This window comes from Rhododendron vialii, chromosome 13a, assembly GCF_030253575.1.
Source record: "Rhododendron vialii isolate Sample 1 chromosome 13a, ASM3025357v1".
Taxonomy (NCBI): domain Eukaryota; kingdom Viridiplantae; phylum Streptophyta; class Magnoliopsida; order Ericales; family Ericaceae; genus Rhododendron; species Rhododendron vialii.
The window spans coordinates 16,382,529-16,406,675 of NC_080569.1; the positions used below are offsets into that span (position 1 = coordinate 16,382,529).

The 24,147-nt window shown below is 37.7% G+C and overlaps 1 protein-coding gene across 8 annotated transcripts in view; it reads left to right on the forward strand.

Moving 5' to 3' along the window:
- Positions 1-24,147, forward strand: part of LOC131313017 (uncharacterized) — a 74,247-nt gene that overhangs the window by 9,551 nt on the left and 40,549 nt on the right. For 5 of the 8 annotated variants that reach the window (XM_058341062.1, XM_058341064.1, XM_058341068.1 and 2 more), the window contains 16 exons: positions 1,830-2,028; positions 2,797-2,865; positions 2,969-3,048; positions 6,064-6,213; positions 7,334-7,397; positions 8,268-8,369; positions 8,564-8,758; positions 8,832-8,959; positions 13,030-13,180; positions 16,181-16,279; positions 16,381-16,482; positions 19,080-19,138; positions 19,307-19,409; positions 21,620-21,802; positions 21,886-21,996; positions 22,998-23,305. In XM_058341062.1, coding sequence (XP_058197045.1) covers positions 1,830-2,028; positions 2,797-2,865; positions 2,969-3,048; positions 6,064-6,213; positions 7,334-7,397; positions 8,268-8,369; positions 8,564-8,758; positions 8,832-8,959; positions 13,030-13,180; positions 16,181-16,279; positions 16,381-16,482; positions 19,080-19,138; positions 19,307-19,409; positions 21,620-21,802; positions 21,886-21,996; positions 22,998-23,305 — 2,103 coding nt within the window. Of the gene's footprint in view, positions 1-1,829; positions 2,029-2,796; positions 2,866-2,968; positions 3,049-6,063; positions 6,214-7,333; positions 7,398-8,267; positions 8,370-8,563; positions 8,759-8,831; positions 8,960-13,018; positions 13,181-16,180; positions 16,280-16,380; positions 16,483-19,079; positions 19,139-19,306; positions 19,410-19,881; positions 20,053-21,619; positions 21,803-21,885; positions 21,997-22,997; positions 23,306-24,147 lie in introns of those variants that run through there. The other 3 variants (XM_058341066.1, XM_058341067.1, XM_058341069.1) reach the window with 3 other exon arrangements.

The following is a 24,147-nucleotide window of genomic DNA, read 5'->3' on the forward strand; positions in this document are numbered from 1 at the left end:
ACATAAAAGATGGTTTTGGAGATGGTGTGACTTGGAATGCTACATTAGGAAGTTTTTTCTTCTGCTTAACTCTGAAGACGGTCTCTTGAAACTCTACATTCAATGTTATAAAGGCGGAGTGGTCGATGGAATCTTTTCGTGCAACTTTAAACTGGACAGTTGTTGATTAGAAAAATGGGATCTTCAGATGTTGGTAGTTGTGGTAAATATTGCGCTTTGTAAAGCTTTCCTACTTGGTGTTTACTGTGCAATGTGACAGCACAACTGTTTGGTCATTTTTTATTCTTGCTTTTCGGTGCGCATGTTGGAATGTTTTGGGCCTTTTGGCATGTCGCCTGCTTCCCATGATTAGTGGCAATGTCTTGCAGGAGGAAAGATAGGAAAATGGCTCTGCTTCCCATGATTAGTGGCAATACTGCTGTAGGAGCAAGCAAAAGGTGTTTCTTAAAGAAGAACAATCCATTGAGGGCTCAATGGAATTCACATATGCATTTTCCTTTTGTGAAATGTAACGCAGCTGTACAATGCCTTTCTGCCCCAAACAATTTGTGTGCATGACAAGGAATGTTCTTTTTTTTTTCCAAGAAAAAAAAATCCTTTATGTTGCCATCTCTTTCAGAATCTTATTCAATATGTGCACCCCTTATGATGACACTGTTTTCTAACTAACCCTATTCTTTCTTTGCTTGAAACCACATAAGAATCGATGGTTGCTATTATTGCACCTGTAATTGGTTAAGCCCATTGGTTGTTAGAGTGTAAGGTCTATTGTTTTGTTAAGTGATGAATCTCATCAGAAAGGACATACTAGTGCATGCACCCCAATCATGTGATAAGGAGGTTGACTACAACTTTAACAATTTCTTGGAGTGGGTATAGAATCCGTATGATTGGCTTATACTGAATTTTGCACTACCTCAAAGGTTAGTTGTGGTTATTGGATGGTGAGGTTTTGTAAAAGGGAATTAGCACAGCAATTTGCTCGTCATCGTGAGGAATGCGTCTTTGTATTACAATAAGAAATTAAGGCTCTCATGAGAGGTGAGAAATAATATCGCTTGAGGTAGATAAAATGTAGCTATGTTGGCTGAGATGGTTTGTTTAGGTGTAGCTTAGACTCGTTTTGGAACTCAGACAAAGGTTTGCAATTCAAAAGGAGTGGTGCGGTGATGTTTATGCGCTGTAAGAGTAAGAGGAGTAAAAGGTGCATGGTTTGAGACTTCTCGAGATGAGGTAACCTTGGATTTTAATGTGGCTTTCTCTATGAAAAGATATCATTCTAGCTGTTCTGATGTATACAGGACCAAAATTTGTGGAGTTCTGTTCATTTTTGCTTCTTAATGAGCGTAATTAATTGGTCGAAAGCTATGGACTCGCCATTTGCAGTGATGCTGAGTTGAGTATTGGCATTCATATTGAGTTGTTACACGGTAGTTGAGGTTTTCAGATGCCAAAAACAAAGGGTTTGTTCCCATGATAGCATTAGCCGATTGAAGGATGTATTTTGTGGTAGTGAGAAGAATTTTAGATAAAGTTCACTGACTTCACTCTGATTGTATGACAATACTCGTATTTATCTAGGAATAATGTCTTTTGTGGCAACACTATTCTGTACAGTTGCAAAACATCCACTCCTAAGGGGGGGCTACCTTTTGTTTTCGCCATGGTTTGATCCTAGTTTCTGTATATAGGTTTTTAATTAAGTCTTTCAAACACGTAAGCTCTTGCATGCATATGGTATGTACTGCATTTTACTGTTTTCAATTTCTAATACTTATGGTAGATATAAACCTGTACTCTTCTGATTGTTTAATTTGTCGATTTCCTAGCGGAAAGCTGAGAGGAGGTCAAGTTCATAAAATGGTGGAGATCCATGGTTTGGAAGTTTACTGTAGCACTTTCCAGAGAACTCCTGATTCGATGATTGTCGATCTTACTGGAAACTCAGAGCTTTGGGGCAATGCATTGTGTGAAGGCAGAAAAAATGTCTATGTATTGGCCCCAGTTGATGTGTCCATGACTCTAATGGTAAGTACTTTTGTTTTCATGAGCATTTAACTTTGTGTAGGATATTTCATATTGGTTTCTCTGGATTTATTTTTTGATTTTACTACTTGCTTATGGATTCCTTCTTGTCCTTTTTTATTCTCATTGCTGAGTTATTTGTATACTTTATTGATCAACATCACGATAGTGCATCATTTAATGGGTAACGTCTCCTTGATGGTGCTTCACTAGTATCTTCAACGAATGTTAACAAGTACTGAACTCGGAATAAAATTAAGGGAAATGATAATGGCTGTGAAGAAGTTTCTGATTTGTGTTTTGCCTTGCGCTCATTCGTCTTTGAACCTTTACTGCAACTGCAAGCCTTTAATAGGCGATGGTCTGTTTCAAACTTAGCCCTATGAAGGTAGTTTTTCTGAATACATGAAATAGTAGCTAGCCAGGTCTCTATAATTTGTTTTGTAAGTGGGAGGAAGTTCCCATTTTGGGTGCAATTTCTAGGTTTGGTCGAACTGCTTCATGACTCTATCTACTTTGCTGCTTGTGCATTGAATAGTTTGAGAAAGTGCTTCATGAGTATCCTATTATTGCCCACTTAACTTCGAATACCTTTGCTTATGAATGTGTATGATTCTTTGCTGTTGTTATATGTTTTTTTCCCATTCACGTAGAGGAGATATCTAGCTCTTAAGTGCTTATCTTTTGGGAAGTTTTGCCTTTCCTTCTCGCAGAAGTATGTCGGTCATTTTGATACATTTATGTTCATGGCTATTTCTTTTTTTCATGAAGGTGAGCAGGTCAGGAAAGCATGAAAGTGATGCTCCACAGTATTCAATCAACGTCGAGTTATTAAAATTGGTTGGTTTAGTGTTGTGAAGGCATTTTTCTCGAAAATTTCTGTTTTTTATGTAAGTCGGTTTATTGAAATTTTAATTTTTATTCTCATATGCAACTCTTTTAGGTCTTGTCTTTGGATGAGGTTCAGTTGCAACAAATCCTTACTCTATGGGATTACTTGGGTACATGTCAATTGAGGGAGAAGTAAGTTCATTACTAGGTTATCTTGGTTCATTTATTGAGTTATTGTCATCTTGCTTCGTGGACATATTATCTTCTTTGTTGAGTTATTGGTTGTTAGTATTTTGTGCATTTTATCTACTAATACCTAGAATGGAGACATTATCTTTTGGGAAAATGATAAACCATGTCATTATAGCATAGGCATCATTTTCTTGAATGACAGTTCAGGTCGTGATTTAGTTCAGTTCCTCCTTTGTTGAGTCATTGATTGTCATTTCTTGGTGCCATGAATATGAATTTGTTTGTTCTAAATTAAACTTTGTTTAGGGGAAAAAACTTAAGGCGTTGATCTTCAGCAAAGCAAACTCGTTAATCTTGCAGCCATTGATATTTTGCAGTAATAGATATGTATGTATTGAGGTTCCTTTAGGGTTCGGCTTATTCAAACTTGTTTATGTAGAGTGTAACCAACTCACTTTGCAGTTATCCTAGGTCTTATGAGATTTTAATATTCTGGATTATTCATTTACTCTCAGATTTTACATATTTGAATTTCTCAAGTCACGTATGCAGCTGAATTAGATTTTATGTTCTTATATCAATTGCGTTGAAAAGAGGATTTGCCATCCAAAAGCACCTAAAGATGGATTTTATGTTCTTACTCCCTCCGTCCCATATTCTTGGTCTTGTTTTACTTTTTGTTTCACCCAAACAATTGTCTATATCTCACAATCTATAATTTTTTTACGATTTCAATAACTTTCTTTTCAAAATTATTTGAGATCTATCAAACAAAATCCATATTTGATATAAAAAACATTATAAATTAAAAGATATAGCCAAATTTTTTAGAGCTCCCAAATAGTCAAGGACCAATAATATGGGACGGAGGGAGTATATCATTTGTATTGAACAGAGAATTTGCTATCCAAAGCACCTAATGAATTGGGTTAAAGTGTGGAAGCCAAACTGGAAAAATAAGCAATAAAGAGAAACAGAATAATGACAAACCCATTGAAGAAAAATGGGTAACATAGGATTTGCAGAGAAAACAATTGACTTTAGTTGGTATATCAAGTATCTAGTGCATCAAAGTAAGCCAAAGAAGAACAAAGAGAAAGACTTCCTAGAGTTGTACCCTAAGACATACGGATTACGTACCCCATATGCATGGAACCTTTCCGAACAATGTAGAAATAAAAAACAAACATGGCATTTTTCAGGCGTATAGGGTATGCATGCGCATTACATGCACCGAATGAGTAATGTACAACAACATTTTGGAAGTCCAAATCCTTCATTGCTAATCTCCCACTTAGAGAACATAAGTGGAAACAAGCCCCTCTTATTACAAGCATGGTTCCAAAAAGGTTTTTGTCTTGTGCTTCCCACCTCATGTTTTCGTGCCACTTTGTTCTAATCACCTGCCTTGTTTCATAACGAATTCCGACGAGCTACTGTATAACCCAAGGTTAACCTTTTGAGTTATGTGTTTCGACTAAGGGTTAAGCAGGTTAGCTGGCGCGGGTCGTTACAGTTGGTATCAGAGCACAACCCTGGTCTACACGGTGGGGGCCACCTCTAGAATTTGGTACGACTCTGATGATGTGTTGTACAGAACTAAGTGCCACACAATGGCCACCAGGGGAAGGTTGTTGGGCCAGTACAACGGGGACGTTGCATCGTAAGGTGGGGAGATTGTGAGAGCCCATAGTGGGGCAATCCCACATCGCCCAAAAAAGTGAAATAAAGATAGTATATAATGAATTCCGACTAGCTACTATATAACCCAAGGTTAACCTTTCGAGTCACGTGTTTTGGCTGAGGGTTAAGCAGGTCAACTGGTGCGGGTCGTTAACAGTAGCTGATAGGGTTCTCTTATATATGGAATTCACTTTTTATACCTTCTCGATGTGGGATGTGGGACTCCACAATCTCCCCACCTTATGATGCAACGTCCTTGTTGCATTGGCCCAACAACCTTCTCTTTATGGTCACAGTGTGGCACTTAGTTCTGTATAGCACATCAGTGTGCTCGTACCAGATTCTAGAGGTGGCCCCCACCATGTAGATCAGGGTTGTGCTCCGATACTGTAACGATCTGGTCTAGCTGACCTGCTTAATCCTTAGCCGAAACACGTGAGTCACGTGACTCAAAAGGTTAATCTCAGGTTATACAGTAGCTGCTAGGGTTCTCTTATATATGGAATTCACTTTCCATACTTTGTGCTTGCTTGGCACCCTGGGTTTCTTTTTGTTGACAAGTGTCGTACCAAGGCACAAGCTTTTGATACCTCATACCTTGTAGGAAGGCATATGTTTGTGAAGGGATGATTGGGTAATGGCTAAGTAAAGCTCCATTGTCAAGAGAAATGGCTAAGGCTAGAACCGTGGCTGCCCCTTGTGAATCTATGACTTCAACGTATTCTTCTAACCCAAGAGGCTGTGCTTGAGTATGAATTGTGAAATCTTTTGCAAGGACTGAGGAATATTCCCCGACTAAAAGTACCTAAAGTGTTCGATAAAGTGTGGAAGCCAGGGCAATGGTCCGTTGGCATGTTGCCTCCCTAGCACTACTTTTGTGCAGCTCGCATCTCTCTTGCACCTCTATATGGCGCCACCATATGGCACCATCTTATGATGCCTCTCGGTTCGACCTTTTGGCCCTCTGCGTCACCCTTTGTGCAATGGTGCCTTTAGAACAACTTGTTTTATTGAAGACATGTGACCATTCATGTACCTTTTTTAATATGCAAACAGTTCCATAGCTTTCCGAATTCTTTTTGTGTCTGAAAAATATGGTTGCCATTGTAAGTGATGTTATGTTTTGTAAAATATTTTTCTGCTGATCTAGTTTTGGTTAGAGAAAATAATCTCTCTCGCAGCATTTTGGTATTTCTAATTGTTACTGATATGTTCAGCGTGGGCATTATTTTTAATTTCTGGATGTGAGAGTTGGTCAGTTGCAACTCCTAAGCATCAGTACTTCTAAAACTTAAGTTAGCACTAAGTCTTTTATTGTCTGGAATGGTCTAGGTATGGACGATATCGTCCTTGGAATTATCCTTTATCGAGTAAATGTCAGGGTTGGCAAACAGCTTGGTGGCACTATGCTCAACAATCTATTCTGTCTGATGTTCGCAAAAGCTTGAAGAGAACTTCATGGAAGTACCTTGGAGAACGATTGTAAGTTTATTGTTCGTTAAAAGTAAAAATTTCAAGATGCTCTGGAATAGCAACAAGGTTGCATTTCCGTTGATTGGTCACTGCTCAGTTGTATTAGGTTTAACCGCTCATCGTTTTCAAACTAAATTTTGGTGTCATGTATTTCAAGATATTCCCTTTCTATTTACGAGGTGGATTGGATGTATCGTTTTTCTTCTATACTTCAATTCTATGCTTTTAATAGGTCTTATACATGATCTAAAAAATGATTTCATTCCACCATTTGGACACATATTTTGTTGTTTCTGGTGTCGTTGTAAACCATAAGGAACAGAAGGGATTTTGTTTAGGATAGTTCACAGATAGTTTAGGTAAGTCAGCTGTTAGAAGGCTGGAAACTCCAGGACATAGAGCTAAGCATTATATCACCTAACAAGATGTTGAGAAATTACTAGAGACAATGTTGTTGGATTTTGTGGGACTTTTATTTCCTGCTGGTGTCACTAATCAGTGGTTCTTTTTATCGACATTAAATTGTTTTTGTTGTGGTAGGAGAACATTAAGTCCACCTAAATTGAAGAAAGGAGAGAATGCAGAATTCTTATGCTTCACAAATAGCTCTCCAATCTCTTTAATTAAACAATAATGGACTCCCATTGAAAGAAGTAGATATTGAAGCCTCAAAAAGCTAAAAAATAAATCTTGTCCCAAATACTTTACTGTTCTACAGGTTTGTACCATCTTTTTTCATTCCTCTCTAGCCATAGAACCGAAATAATACAAAAAGACATTGAGAAAGTAAATCCCTCCACTGATTAAGCCATTTAGGTATGTGTGTGTGGTTTTGGCTCTCCATGTCGACATATATGGATATGTATGTATATATTCATGTATGGTGGGAAGGATAGCTAGATCAGCTGTTGTACCATGTTCTTTACATGGAGAAGGAGACGGACAATGAACATGAATCTGAATACTGCAAACTCACCTTGTGCAGTGCTAGCTTTATTTGCTCTGATAGGTCCACCGCTCATTTTATAAATGATGTAGACAGATGGTAGACGACACCTTGTGCGGTGTTATTTGGAAATTAGCCTAAGTTGTGTCTCTTGTCTTGACTTGCAACAATTATATTTCACAGAAGCCGACGCCGCAAGTACGTGAACTTGTACAAGACTAAGTTGAAGTGTCTTCGAGAAGAACAGGTGATGCACTTTCGGCATGAATTCTGCAGCAATGACACTTATCTTGTCTATTTTATTTTTTCTCTTTCTAATTCTGTTTTTCAGACCACCTTAGTCTTTTGTGAATCAAGGCGTATGGTTGAGAGTGGTCCGTGGAACTATGGATATTTGTACAATTGGAACCATGGATATTTGTACATCTCGAAGAATAGAAAATATAGTGAACAGAGTTTTCCGTTCCCTGAAATAAAACCTTGATTTCTTTGTAAGCAAAGCCTGCACTATCATATAGAAAATGTGCAAGCAATTTGTTGGAACACTCAGAAAAGGAAATATTCAAGTTGCATGTGGAAAGACAGATGACTACATTCACGCAATTTTTGTAGTTGAAGAAAGACTATACCTTTTTTCCCACCGAGTCTCTGAAGTTGTTAGTACACTAGCAAAATATGACAATGACACCAGGAATGACAATTGAGTTTAGTGTAATACAAAGTGGAAATCCTACATGGTGTCAACATTGTAGCAGTAGGCCAATCCGAGACTTAGGCCAGTGAGCAGATATTTTGGTAAGTGGAAACCGAAATAGCAGCACTGAAGCTTTGCTGTGTTGCACACTTGCACAGTACATGCCGTTTATTATCTACCATGAACTGTGCATTTTGCTTTTGCAGTTCGCTTATGTCATCAATACCATGAGTTATTTTCTGTCCTTTTGCCTATCATTTTTCCCTCACCTTGTGTTGGATGGCTGTCTGCTAGGATTACTTAAGCTTTTAATTTTACAGGCTCTTTCATAACAACACAATTCTTCGACTTTGTGCAACATTAGCGTGTACAATTAGTTGATGAACATTGATACATTTATTCCATTCTTTGTTTTATCATCAGCTTGTTGATGACAATATTCTTTTTGGGTTGGAGCAAATGGAGAAAGAATCTGATATAGAGGATATATTGATTTATAGATCTACTGCTGAGAATGAGCTACAGGTATGATTAAGATTCATAATGCGTGGTTGTAAAATTCTATGCACCACTTCTTGGGTTCACCATACTGACGATGCACATTTGTGCACCTTTAACTTTCTCAATTTCGACCTTCTTGGTATTAAATGAACTTATAATTTCAACTCGAAAGTAATATCCAATTCATATGAGTTTTTCTTTACTAAATTTGGTTGCAGGAGTTCGTATTGAATTCAAACTCCTGCTTGGAAGTGAGTGGTACCAGTATAGTTTCGGAGAAGTCACACAATGATGAGCGCTCATCTAGCAGGCCTCGAGGATGGTTGAACTGGCTGTCTCGAGGCATGCTTGGTGCTGGAGGAACTGATGATTCTAGCCAGTTTTCTGGTGCTGTTTCAGATGATGTTATCAAGGTATGTATGCTACAAATAGTTACCATTGACTTTCTTCATTCAAAAAAGTCAAGAAGTTTTTTTCCTGGTCTAGGATATTTATGAGGCAACAAAGTTCCAACCAGCAGCTTTGCTTGATGGGACATCGGCTGGGGCTGATTATGTCGTTTTCTCTGAAATCAAGTTTAATATTCATCAAGCATCTGCAACTTTGTGGAGCATGTATGGTTCTTATCTCTTCACTTTATGAGTTCACTAGCAGTTGTAGTAAGTAAATGGATAAAGTCTACGGCCTCCGTCAAAGATTTCTTTTCTTCTGGTTGTGGCAACTGGTGCTTTCTAGGTTCTATTGTTCATGTTTCCTAGTTAGTTAAATATTCATGTTTCCTAGTTAGTCTTGGTGTCTTTATAATGCATGTTTCGTAGTTGGTTTAGGTTTCCTATCGACCAAGTCTTGTAGCCTATATAAAGGCATGGTATGGTTATGTTTAGATACAATCAGTAGTACATCAATGAAAGCTTGGTTCTTGTCTATTCACCTTTCTAACAGCAACAAGTTGAATAGTTCTGCTGTTATGAGAGTCATTGAATTAATTAATGCTGCTGAATATCTCTCCCACCCCAAGTTGGTGTTGGATTACAGATCTTGCTATTATTTTCTCGGAACGTTGTAGACATTGTCATTTGATCTAAGGGTTGATTCTCTTTCCTTCAAAGCCTGCTAGTGATGTAAAACTGACATCACATTTGTTTTTCCTGGGTAAGACTATTGTTTCATTGAATGCTTGTCTTCTTCTTTTACCCTTCTCCATGTATTGTTCAGATAATTAGAGGTAATTAAGTCTTAAAGTCTCTGTGTTCAAAAAAAAAAAAAAAGGTCTTAAAGTCTCCTATGCGTTTCTGGTTATACTAGTTTTTGTTGAATTTGTTTCAGTGTCCTATTTTTGCAAATGACACATTTAATTAAGATGGTCTTTTCTTTTGTGTACCATTGCACTTTCTGATTTTTTTTTTGGCTTGAGAACAACATGGGAAATTGATGTTATTAACTTGGTAGATTGGTCTTTTTAAATTCTCTTGGCTGTTCTATGTTACTTTCCCAAATTTGTACCTTAAGTGCTTTAACTGGTATTAGCGTAATGTCATAGTTGAGAAAACAACTGTGCGTGGTCTGGAATGTCATAGACCTATGAGGTATTGTTGGTGTTAGCTGCAATGATTCATTACTGTTGAATCATTGCAGCTAGGGTTATCTATTTGTTACTCCTCTGAGTCCTCTCTTATAAACCCTTAGTTTTACTTTTTACAATTAAACTTGGTATGGCATGGCGATCCAATTCAACCCATGAAAAGGTGTTCTGAGTGTTAGGACACCGGAGTTCGGTGACTTCATGGGTCGAGTCATCTACTCCTGTGGATTTTTTTGATGATCTTTCAGGAAATTTTAATGCATTTGACAGAATTTTTTCTAACTCTTTAGGAGTTTTTTCTGGGTTATTACAAGTTGTTTTCATCTTTTCCATAGTTTGGACAGATATCCTTGGGGCCAGAAATCACTTGACTAGACACCTATAGATGGGGTTGATATGGGATGACTGTGGCCTAGTTTAGTGCTTCATTGTACCAACACCATAGAATTCATGATACTTTCAATGTGGGCTGTTTGTCCCGCCAGAGTAATTTTTCTCTTGTATGAGTTCTATCTACCAATTTCCACGATCAAACAGTTTAAACCCGTTGTCTGAGTACTAAAGTAAGCTTGCGGAGTTGTAGACTCTGTTATGGCAGTTCCACCCCTCCATTACTATTTTACCGCAGATAAATAGTCTTGGGAGGATTTCATGATTGCATCCTTACCTTTGCGGCCTTAAAGATTAGATTTACTAGAGGCCCTACTCATTACAACCAAGGCAGATTCTTGACTCTTAGGCTCAGTTTGGATGGCAGGCATCTTGAGGGGGAATGGGAATATGATTCCCGAACTCTGAGATTCCCATGTTTGTGTAGTGATTGAATGGGAATATGATTCGTGATCTTCCAATCCAGGAGCAATCACATAGAGGAGGAATTTCAAACCTCTGCTACCCCCTGGGAATTTGAGATTACGGGGTAATCTAGTTACTTGGGAAAAAGGAAAAAAAAATTATTACCTCTTATACCCTCAAAACCCACCCACGTTGATTTTTTTTGGTACATGCGATTTTTTTTTTTACAAGACAAAATTTTATTCTACTACAAATCTAGCTAGGAGAAATGGGATTAGACTGGTTAGGCCTGGTGCAAGGAGTATAGGGCGCCCACCACTTAACTATCGGTCCATTTGCCACATTTGAAGTGAAATAACACTCCCGACAAAAAAATTGAAGTAGAATAACACTCTGTCATTTTAAAAATTTTCTTTTTTAATACAAAACAGGAAACACTACATTTTGCAATTTTGGTAGTGAAGAATATTTTTTCGTATACTTAATTAACTTCTGAATTTTATTTTTAATATACTTAATAAATACAGTAATCAAATTTTCATCTTTGTTGCATTTGTTTTCTCCTCGTAGTTCTGCCCCTCCTAGGTACACATCCTGGCTCCGCCACTATTACAATTAGTTCAAATCATCTTGAGTGATCCTGCAAAAATCGATATCTTTTTTACTCTCAACGGAAATCTGAGAAAATTATATGTGGAGTAACTCCTTCGCGAAGGTTAAAATGTGGAGCTTTACTTCTAGCGCGCACTTGGAAGATTTTTAGGTTTTTATGACTTTCTTAGTTACCTGGTAGTAGGTTATTAGGAAGTTTAATTTTTGATAGTCTAGTATTCTAGTAGTTCACTTTTGCAATGATGTTTCGACATTTTTAAAGTTGTTTAACTGTTGGCTAGTGTTCTAAACTTTTAATAGTTGAACATTTTTTATAGTCTCCTCTTGTTTAACTATTGGCTTGTAGGAATTTTGATGTGTGAATGATTTAGCATTAGCTGTTAAAGGGTGACGATTAAAAAAAGAAGCTGTTAAAGGGTGTTTTTGGAAAACTAAGTAAATTTAGATTCCCATGAATAAGATACCCATTCCTGATCTTTGATTCCTGCCATCCAAATTGAGCCTTACAGTCATCCTTGGGCCAGTCTTCTAGTTTTCCTAGCCCTTCCACTCCTACTATAGGGTCTTCTGGTTTTGTGTCTGGTGGTTGCTGTAGTTTTCGTTGTAATGAACGTGGTGACCGTGGTTTTCATTGTGCTACTCAAAATGGTGGTCGTACTACTAGGCGTGGTGACAGGAAATGCGAACTTTTCCTATCATACGGAACCTTAGTGTTGGGACAAGTATAGTAAACCGGTTAAATCCATCAGCTTACTGAAAATTGTTAAGTTACCAATTGTCCAAAAAGCTTTAAGTTTTTAGGATTAGTTTCAGCGATTCATTAATTTTAACTAAAGATCTTATATCTGTTCTTTTCGGATATAGAGAGAAAAGAAAAAGATTTTTCAAAAAAATACGCAAAATGGAAGAAACTCATAGAATGGCATAGGCAAATAGAGCTTTGGCACATTTTCGTTAATCCATAAACAGGATCTATGTATAGATGTATAGATCCGTGGCAACGGTATGATAATACGATATGATGACAAGCTGCAGTTGTCATTGATCATGGGGGAAATCCAAAAGGAACTCTAGTTTTCGGGGCCTCACTTGCAACCCTGTCTTGCATATGGAGATACAAACGCCTACACATATATTGAAACAGAATGTATGTGTATGGTGGTTAGGGGTGGGGGTAGTAGAATGCAAACACCCAAATGCTTAAGCTTTGAGTCTATTTATCTATAGTGCCCCCTAGCCCCAACGTTAGTTACCTTCTGATTCTTGTTGTCATGGTCTCCTACTTCTGATTGTCATGATACATTCATTTATCGGTGTAACTTGATTGTTCAGATATCACAGTTTGTTGAGCCCTCATCTTCTCCTGTTCCTTTACAAAATTTAGGTAGTATTGTGTGTGTGGCTCTTACACCCTCACCTTGGGTTTTAGATTTAAAACGTGGTAGCCCACTCTTCTCGTGATCTATCTATTTTCTCTATCTTTCATTCATCTTAAGCATCGTCTACTCTTGGTTGATGGTTCATCTTGACCTGTTCATGGGAAAGGTGTTCTTTATCCCACTTGATCTTTAGCCTTACCTTTAATTTCTACTTTGTTGATCTTTAGCCAATTTATTGGAATGTTTTTATGCTAGACTTCTTTTACTTCTGCTTCTTTGTTTATTTTTATGTGATTGTTGTTTAGTAATTTCTTAGGAACTTTGGCCGAGCAATTGCGGAGTTGATTTTTGAGGGGGTGTTTATTGAATGTAAGCTTTGGGATGAATCTGCAGTGATTACGTGCTTAGTCAACAGTGGAAGAATGATTAATCCATGCACCAAGCAAGACATTTTGCGTATAAGAAAGGTTTGTATATTAATCGGTCAACTGTATACGTATGGATTGCATATTTTTCGTTGTTTCTTAAATAATCATGCATATTTATTTAATTTCCTATTGATGGAAACTATCTAGTAAAACCGTGTTGCTTGACTTTTTAATTGATTCGAACTCCATTCTAAGCCAGCTCTTACTGGGTAGTTAGTGTAAGAGCTTACCTTGATTGCTGTTGAATGAAAATGTTAATCGTTGGGCCTAACTTTTTCTCAAGGAATTGATCTCCTATTTGAAATTCTGAGAACTTTCAGATGTACTAAGGATGTTGCATTCCATTTGAGTCAATGTTCTAAAAATCGCTACGTGCTAGTCGTGCGGATAAGGGGCGCCTAGTGCCTAGGCGGGGGCCTATGAAGCATGGATACTCCGAAACTAGTCACGTACGAGTATCATATACGCGAGGGATACTGATATGCGCCCGATACGCCCCAATATGTATTAGATATGGCAAATAAGTATCCGGTATTTAAATTAAGTATTTTTAACTTCGGATACGTTTCAGATATGCGAGGGTTATGCGGGGGATACAACACTTTTTATGATATGGTGGGGTTAAAATAATTTTTTTTAAACTATCAAGTACAAACTACAAGGGGAAAATTGTAATAATAGCATCACTAAAAATATAAAACCTAGGAAATTATGCACATCGATAGATCATTACCCTAGATCGCTTGAACCTTTGATTCACAAGGTTCTCTCTCTATTTTACTGGTGTGATTTTCTATTGTTTAAATATACAATAGATATCCAGTACGTACACTGGTATATAGATATATGTGTATATAAATCAAGTATATTACATGTATACCTATTAGTCTATACTTACTAATGTTTTTTTTTTTTTTTAAAAAAAAAAATTCTTATCTTTTAGATGATCCATTCCTACTCTTTTGTCTTTTGACATTGACATGTACTTAATGTTTGGTATTGGCAATTCAACTACTTTATTTTTTATTTTTTATTTCTTATGGCTTCATTTTTATGCCTAGGGCTAGCAGGAGACTAATAGTTATAAAAATCTATAATTTATACAGCCGTATCCCCGACGTATCTGTATCCTATTTTTTTAGGTTTTGCCGTATCGCTGTTTCATAATGTGTCGTATTTGTATTTGCGCTTCATAGGCGGGGACCAGGCGCCGACCAGTCGGCTGCCTAATCTAGGCATTGGACCATCGCCTAGCGCTTAGGCGGGGACTAGTAGGCCTAGGCGGCTGACTTTTAGAACACTGATTTGAATTGGTGATTGTCCTTTACTTGTGCAATACTGTATATGTAAGGCGGTGGTTTGCTTCCGTTAATGATATTCACAGTATCATTGTTGTTTTCTTCTAGTGACATGGTATCACAACTTTTCTAAATTGGCACTGTTCTGAATCATTAGGTTGTCACTCCACTGTCAGTTGAATTTGTGAGCTGAAATATTGGGTAAACAGGTTGACCTCAGAGGATTCTAGTCACCTGGCTGAAGCATCCTACACATACAAAGGGACCATATGCCTTAGGTACTCCTTTAGGTCCGTGTACAACGGTGAGAATAAAATGAAGTGACCCCAACAAAGCAACAAATTATCAACCCATCTCACAGTCATTAATCCCAGAACACTAAAGCATTGAGGAAGACTGTGCAGTAAACAGTAAAATAGAGAGATCACGGAAGATTGGGTTTGAACAGCCATGTGCCTAACTTTCCCCCCTGTCAAGTGACAGTGGTTGATGGTTGTTTTGTGGTGTGTTAGAGCATGTCCCACCTGGTTACTTATCACCTCCAAAACTAGTATACGAGCCTAGATGGCCCCTCCACTCATTGCCAATTGATTTTGAGTTGTATGCTTTAACATGGTATAGATGACGAGGGTGGTGGTGGGATAGTGGCAGTTTCTGTTAAGTTTGGAGTTAGGGTAGTGGTGGTGGTGAATCTGGCGATAGTGGGGCATATGGATGTTGGTGGTGGGTATGAAGAAAGTGGTGGCAAAGTAATGATGGTGGAGGCATGGTGCGGTGGAGGTAGAGGGTGATGGTAGTGGTCGTGGTGGAGTAGGGGGTTGTGGTGTGCTAATGGTAGTGGTACTGGAAGTGGATGTGGATGGGGTGGTCTGGTGGACGTAGGAAAGAGGAGTAGCAGTGTTGGTGGAGGGCCACCTGGTGGCATTGATAGCTGCAACGATGGTGATGGTGGGGACATAAGCATTCAGAACTGTGCTAACATTTAGCCCACTGTTTAAGAGGCATGTATCTTTTAAGTGACGTGATTTGTTATTAGACTAACATATGAGCGTAGTTTACTTTCACCACTGCATGAAATATGTTGAACTACATTACCAAACAACCCTAGGTCTCAATCAGGCTCTTTTTAGTGGACATTCTAATCTCAGAATTGTAAGAGGTGACTGATATTTTGTTATCAAGCATCCTTGATTAAAGACTCACTCAAAGTTACAGATTTAAATTTTAAGCTCTTAAAGTAGTTGTCCCTTGACCCTATGCGAATCAGTCTTCTGATCTCTACATATGGAATCTAAGGTAAAGAGCCACTTGATAATCTTTTGAGTCCAAGTACTTCCTTTTGTATGAAAAGTACGTTCACATGCTCCTAATTATGCTATAGTGCAGGCATTCATTTTATATTACAATTCGTGAAGCTGCAAATTAACATAGTATTTGAAACACATCAAAATCTCCCATAGTTTTAGTTTTGATGGGCCAAGTTCAGCATGAGGACTTTGTAATTCATTGTTCAACTTAAAGTATTTTGGATGGTTTTTGTCTGCCTATGTGATTTGCATATGTCACTTGAGCTTCCTTGTTTATCTTCAGATAAGAAATATAATAGATCTTTAGCCACAATAAAGAACATTGAGTTTTGGCCACCGCAGGGTCCCATGTTACATACTTCTTTGTCTCCTTTTTATTAGTCATCCTTCAGGTAAATGGAGGCATTTTCATTGATGGGTTTATCCTTTTTCAGGACGTTATTGAGATGGATGCTCTGGAAACTGAGGAAACTTCTGGAACTATTCATGTTGGTATTTCATCAGTAAAAGGGGACGCTGAATTACTGGTGAAGGTGCTTCCTTATCCCTTGCTGTTAAGCTTGCTCTGCAGTTTTGAATTACTAGGAGATCATTGGTGTTAATTATCAATCTCTGCTGTGACTTCTTGGTTCAGGTCATGATTCAGCCAGTTGAAGTGACTTATGATTCAGAGTTTCTCTTGAATGTCACGGTGTTCTGCAATGTTTTGGAAACAATTAAGTTCCAACCTGAAAGGGTGAGCATGTGCATGCATTCATGAAATTTATCCCTATAATGGTTCATTCTGCTACCTCATGGGCTCCCCCTACCCTGGGGATCCAGTACTTTTTAAATTTTTTTTTTTTGTCTTACCAGAAAAGATGAACAAATTTGAGTAATTTTGTCATCGGGTATCATTAGAATTATCTATCTCTTTAAGAGCAAGTTGACACTTGGTCATTAGTTCTGTCCTGTTGTGGTTACGTGTGATTGGTAAACGTAGAAGATCATCTGAATTTTTGTGTTACTTAAAGACTTGTTATATCAAGTCTCAGCACTTAAATTTTCGATGTGCTCACATTTATAAGGACGTGATTCTTCAGATTTACAACTAGAAGGTAGAGGTAGAGGTGGAGATGGTTTCATGGTGCTCTAGTGCTACACGGCCCTCATTTAGCTATTCTTCCGTCAGATGAAGGTCATGATATGATTATGGGTGGATTGAGTTTTGTCAAGGTTCTAAAAGTCGTTGGGTGCTAGTCGGGCAACCGGGCATCGCCTAGCACCTTGGCCGATTAATCGGAGCCTAGACATTAGGCAGATTTCCCACTTTTCAATTGCTTTTAAATATTCGCCTACCCCCTCCCCATGTTTGAGAGAAAATACAATGACATAAGTAGAACAAAACATTAAATAACATGGAAACTAAGTAATAATGTGAAGTTCAACGTTCAAGTTCAAACCAAATGAAACTAAGTAGAGTACCAAGTAACTAGTCAATTACAAAGATCTAATGTGAAGTTTTGATATTTAGGGCTTTTGAAATTTTCAATCGTGTAAGAGAACTGGGTAGATTGGAAATGTATATATATGATAGTAAAAGGGCCAATTCCCACCAGGTCACCACAAACAAGGGGGAATAATTTCCACTAGGTCCAGTTTGTGTGAAAGTGCTTAAACCACTAAAATCCTATGAAACTAGTGCACCCTAAAACCCTATGAAAGTGCCTAAACCTTATGATAGGAAAGTGCACCCTAAAATCCCTATGAAAAAGCCTAAACCTAAACCTTAGGATACGTTATGAAAGTACCTAAAACCCTAAACCTAAACCCCAAAAAAAGAAGAGAAAAAGGTACATACAACAGGAGTGACTTTTTATCTGGAAGTCCAAAGTGCCGTGCTCCCCAGTCCCCAACCTTCCCCTGTACGCGTGAGTGGGTGGACCTTACGGGAATTAAGTTTCCGTGTTTGACTTCGTGGGAATTAGTTCCTTGAAAAGTGGACCTACATGTAATTTCCCGATAGTAAAACTACACCAAAGCCCCTTATATTATATTACCACGAAATTAAAACCGTTAAATTTTTTAAATCACATCGCCTACCCGCCTAATTGTTCGCCTAGCCCGCCTAACTGATTAATCCCGCCCTAGTGGCCGATTAATTGGTTCGGCGCCTAGACAAATGCCTAGGTCCCTAGGTGGGCCGGTGGGGTATTGCCTTTGGGTTTTGTTGGCAAGGACGTGCCCTTGTGCTCCCTTTTGGAGTGTTTTTGCCCCAAAGTTGGCCTAACGAAGAAACTGGGAGTCGTGATAGTGGAAGTAAAGGAAAAAGTGTTGAATGCGTTCATGTAGGATACATTGGTAGAGTTTGGGGTGTTTTGGTGGTGACTTTTGGGGTGGACAGAAGAATGAATACAAATGTTGGAGGATATAAATGAGGTGGAGAAGGGATGTAAAGGATATCAAGACTAGAGGTGGAAGTTTCTCGGCCTCTAAGAAGGAGAGGGAGTTGGAGAGGTTACAATGCTTGGTTAGCGATTTTTGTAGAGTAGTTGAGGCAAGGATCTTGCCTTTTGGTTGGTGTTGTGAGCTGTTATGGGTCTTTCCTTTGTTTTTACCTTTCTCCTTTTTATCTTTTTTCCCTTTTTTTTTTGGGTGGCATCCCCTTGGTACCTTAACGGTTTGGAATTTTGTTAATTACTACTTACCTGTAAAACAAAGCTTTTAGTAAGTTGTATCTAGGCTTGTAAGTTTCTAAGTCTATTTTGGTTGTATTGAATATATTGGTCTGTGTTAGGATCATAATTTACATGGTTGTTTCTACTCATCTTTCTAAGAAAGGGTGTGCACTATAGACTTGGTTGAGAAGCTATATCTTAAAACTTTGGTCATCTTTTTTAATATATTCCATGCCCCTCTTTTCTTATGCTTCTACTGTCTGTTCTTTCTTTCTGTTTGTTTTTTTCCGAACTACTCTTCGCATCATATGAAACAAGCATTTCTAGACCTGAATTTTATTAAGAAGACTTCTCTTACCATGCTCGTCTCCGTATTCACTTTCAACCTGTTTTCTTGACTCACTGACCTTCAGTTTTTCTGAATTTTTTTATGAGGGCATAATTGAATTATTTGATGCTGATTCTTTTCTTAATGATGTAAGTTTGTCTACTAAAGGTTTCACACTTGTCGTGGTCCGATAATTTTTGTTAACCAGTTTTTTAAAACTCTTTTCACGGTATATCACATCAAGTCACTTGAGCAGTTGCCCTCCCATATTGAATTTAATTTGTTCTAAAGGAGTGCTTAGCTTTAATATGCCCGGATGCCATTAACTATCACTCTTTCGCATTACAGGTCATTTTGTCACTAAATGGCATTGAAGATGTAAGAGTGCGACTATTGTCAAAGTCTGAGTGAGTTTCATCCCTTAGTCTGCTTTATAGCTTTGGTATGTGGATAATAAATGTCCGTCTGTATCATTGGTGAGGCATCTTAGCCAGTGCTTTGATGCCCTTCTGCATGGCTCATTCGTTTCTGTCCCCCTACATTTACTTATTTCTTCATTAATTTGGCTATTGCAGATACATTTTATCAAGTCGTAAGCGGGTGGTTTGGGATGTTCATTTCGCGAATGTTAGGATGGATATTCCGTGGAAAGATGCTAATTATGAACCATATATCATGGTAGCATTTCTCTTTTGTGTGCATCTTATTTGAATTTGGGTTTTTATTTTGTCTCTATCAGTATTTTCCTTATTTATCCCAGTATTTTCCGTATTTATCTCAGTTTTGACTTCCTGGTGCATTTTGACTTGTTTACACTTCCAGTCTAGTACCTTGCGTACTTATAGAGAAGTCAACGCTTAGGAGGTGTATGTACCTTTGCAAATGTTGAATCATGGTACCACATTACTTGTGTTCAAAACCAAGAGTCAAGAGAAGGATGATATATGTTTTTTTGGGGGCTTCCATAACAAAATTAAGTACACCCAAAAGATATGTGAAAGTGCTTACTTTAGAGGAGCTTTTCCCAGGTATGATAGCCGGCTTGGAAGGATATGTCCAACAATTTCAATAGTGGAGAATACTCTCCGTTGGATCCCCATGATGCTAATAGGAAGACTCTTGAATCCTTGCGGCACTAAATGGTGGTGGTGATGTTTTCTTATGATACTCTTTCTTGAATGAAATTTCCCACGTCGTTGGTTCTTGAAGTGCTTGAAGCTTCCCATTCCTGACAACCCATCACTATTTATTGTTGAGCATGCATTACCACAAAGAGTTCAATTGGGTGACTGATTCATATGGAGCCACGTGTAACAAAATGGTATCTAAAAGTCTGTACAACATTGGAATTCCGCTTGACGTTTAATTTGTTTATGTATCTTAGTTAAAAATTGTATGAATATACAATGACAGAAGCACAAGGTCCTATCCGATCTCTATTATATCCCAAGGACAACTAGATATAAGGTGGCACTTAAAGATCAAACGTCAAAGATGTTTCTTAGCTTAGTGATCAAACTAAAAATAGGCACTTATTAGCATTTATTCATGCATACTACAATCGAAGTTTGAGAGACTCGAGGTGATGTGTTGCAACATGCAGTCAATGCCATAAATGAAGGGTTTAGGAAAGGAAATTGACACAAAATCACTTTTAAAGGAGTCTTTTGCGCACCCCAATGGTAAGATCTGTGGCTCGGTTTTCTTCTCTTTGAGACTACTCCAAGGTCTATGCTATAGTAATATAGTAGCTTTAGAGCAAAACTTCACATTTTTGCCCTCTTCGTAGAAGCTATCTTGAACGAAGGACATATCCCATAAAGCTTAAGCCTGTAAGTACAGACTTTTGATCTACGCTCACTGTTTTCTTCCCCTAGGCCCACCAACCAAACCACAAACCACTTCATCCCTCGGACATATTCCAATGTTGCCATTTGAAATAGTTCTATCCTAAGGAAATGTCTTAAGGTTACTTTGATTGCTCAATGCATAGCGTACATGTATTAAGAGTTGACCACAGGTTATTACTGAAAGCTGTCTTCAGTCATCTTAGTTTTATCATCATATCATTTTTTTCTTGTAGAACATTTTCTCTTCTTTTTGCTTTATACTTCCTACTCTATTTTATGAGAAAGGAAAAGACAAAGAGCTATAAAGAAGTGTTTTTAAAAGCTATTGCTTTTGCACTTCTTTCTGCGCCAGAGGTATTTGGACATCTCTCCCTTGGTATCATGAGTAGGCATTTTCTTAGAGTGATATTGAACATTGTTTGCGTGATTTGTCTTTTGCGGCATCTTCTTAGAGCCAACTTATTTTCTGAATCTTCTCATACCACATCTTTGGTGAGGTAAATAATGAGAAACAAGATTAAGCACATCACACAAAAAACAAAGAAAAGAAAATATAGAATTACATGGAAACATTTATGTTGACTTTCTTAACATGGATACATGATCATATATTGGCATATGCACAATCTGTGCAAAAGTACCATTTTTTGGGCCATCTTCGGTGTGACATGTTTTTTATTTCTCGAAAATTGCCTTGACAGAACTCTGGGGTGTTCGTCTCATCTCGTATCTGTGTGGGAAATAGCTTGATACCCATGCCCACGATATTTTTAAAATCACGAATAACTTACACTGAAAAGAAAAAAAAAAAAAACTTGGTTTAGGAGAGCTCAATCTGTTTTGCAGAAGATATTATCTGCATTCGGTACCTTTTCCAACATCAATTCTTTAGGTAGTCTAATGATGCTTTTGCCTTATAATGCTTGGTCAATGATGCTACAAATCTCTTCGACAGTTTTGTTGGCAACTTTAATTAGAGAATATGAACTTGGGTGTATCTTTATTTGGGAACTGAGTTATGCCTTGCTTATCGGGCAGGTACTGGAGATGGGATCTCTTTCTTTTGGGTCCAAATGCGACTTGGGTTCTGCTTCAGGTATTGAAGACCGAATGCATGTCCCGAAGAACTTTAATAGTTCTTTTTCCACCAGTGGTATTTCTATTGAGATGCAACTGGAAGATCTTTATGATCAATTCGAAATAAAAGTTGATGACTTTGCGGTGAGGCCTTTTCCTTTTGAGTGATTCTCTTTTATCCAATTGGTAAGTTCTAAACAAAAGTAAATTGACATCTTGCAACGAAGGTAATGATTCTTTGCCATCCTACAAGTGCGTCGGTGTTGGAAAAATTCTCCGCCTCTATTAGCTTGACATCCTGCGTCATCCCAGATGAATCAATATTGAAACAGCTGGAGGTGAGTCCAAATTTTTTGTTAACTAAATCTTTTATTTTTACGAGAATATGTAGCACTGCTATTACGTAAGTCAAACGTCTATCTTTCAGTTAGTACAGTTGCACCTCTATCTTTTAATAAGACCCAAAACTTAATTTGCTGAGCATTGAAGGTGCATCTTCAGATTATAGCTCTGTAACATCCACGCTCTGTTTCGTTGGTTGATTTTATAAAACAGAATGAAAGATTGAAGGCTGCTTTGATTATGAGACTATTGTCATCGAAATTATATGCGCCTCTTCTACGCCAAGAATGTCAACATGTGGAACAGAATATTTTCCATTGAACAAATTTCCAATTTCAAAATGGATTGTATGGAACAAATGTCCAAAACTAAGACATTTGGTGGATTGTATTGTCACCCTTTTCAGGATATACGAGGATACAATTATGAGTTTGGTGGATGTGGATTCGCCGTATAAAAGCAGTTTTATCTGTCTTTTGTATTTTATTACTACCTCCGTCCGCATTTGTTGGTCCATTTTTGAAATTTGTGCCATTTTTGATAGCTTATATCTTTCAATTTATAATGGTTTTCATCATTTTGCAAACTTTGTATAATAGAACTAATTGAGATCTATCAAACAAGATCCATATTGCGTATTATTTGAGATCTATATTGAAAAATACAAGAAATCAAAATGGCGCAGCTTTTAAAAAGGTTCTAACAAATGTGGTCGGAGGGAGTAATGTTTATGATTTGCTCATCAATGTTCATTGTTTTTGGCAGCAAGAAGGGATGGTCGTAGGTAGATAAGTGTTCTTGGTGTATTAAGAAAATCCTTGTGAAATTAGTATTAAATAAATTTTTGACAAAGGATACAGAGTTGGCGTAGACATAGTCTTGTGAGTAATTTATCTGTAAGTTTGACCATATCATGCAGTAGCTGGTAATCTGGAAAGTTCGTTCTTGAAAAATCTCTTCAAGATTGGTATATCCTCAGTTTTCCTCTTGGTTTCAGGTTTATATTACCATGCCATCACTACATGCACACTTTTCTCCATCAATGTATGGTGCAGTTTTGGGATTGTTACCAAGTTTGGATGTGCGGCGTTCAGGGTCAGACTCAGTAATTCTACCAAATATAAAGCCAGACCCAATTATTCTACGGAATTCATTTGGTATCATGTCAAGTAAACTGACAACTCCGAAAGCTTTTTGTTTCTCTGTCATCGCATATTTGGAGTCAGTGAACCTTCATATTGACCTGGAAAACAATGAAGACAATCGCTGCAGTCTCTTAGTCAATCTGCATGAGTTGGATATTAGGTATGTTTTTCAGTTATTTTGTTGTTTTGCGGTAAAGTAAGCAACAATGAAGACAGCACATACTTGATCTATCAGTAGTCTTCCATGTTGGTATTGTTGTTTCATAGTTTGGCTGATCTCTTTCTAGCGGTGAGTTTATTAAGGCCAGTACAGGAAGTCCATACTTGAGCTTAACTTTTGACCAATTCTTGGCTTTCATTCTGATGCAGTGTGCCGAATACTCCGTGTAGGTTGTAGAGAAGGTTCAAGTTCTTCTAAAATGCCACTGATCCTTAACTTCCAAGATTTTGGATCCGAAAGGATTGAAATGGATGAAAATGGCAGATTTTATCATTTGCAAGTAGTATCAGTCAGTCTTAGGACTTAAGAGTCACTGTTACCACCGATAAATGTAGCGGCAAGGAGTAGTTCGCTTCCTACCTTTGTTTGGGAGAGATGGTACCCATAGATTCTGAACAGTTATTTTCAAGTAGTTTGCAACCATTACGAAGCAATTTGTGAGTTGATCATTTGAGTACTCCCTCCGTCCCAATTTGTTTGTCTATGACTCTTACTATTTCATGCCTCTTAAAAATTTGTCTGTTTTTTTCAATTTATAAAGCTTTTTATATGCAATTTTTGATAGCTCTCAGTGAATCCTATCAGACAATTTTCAAAACATTAATTGTGAGATATAAATGATTTTGTAAATGCACTTGTTGGAGTTGGACAAACAAATTGGGATGGAGGGAGTACCATTTACAAAATTTGATTTGACTGCAACATAAATTACGATATGTGAAGGTAATGATCAAGTGGACTCTATCCGTCACATAAGCGTCTTGTCCCTTGTTATCAATTTT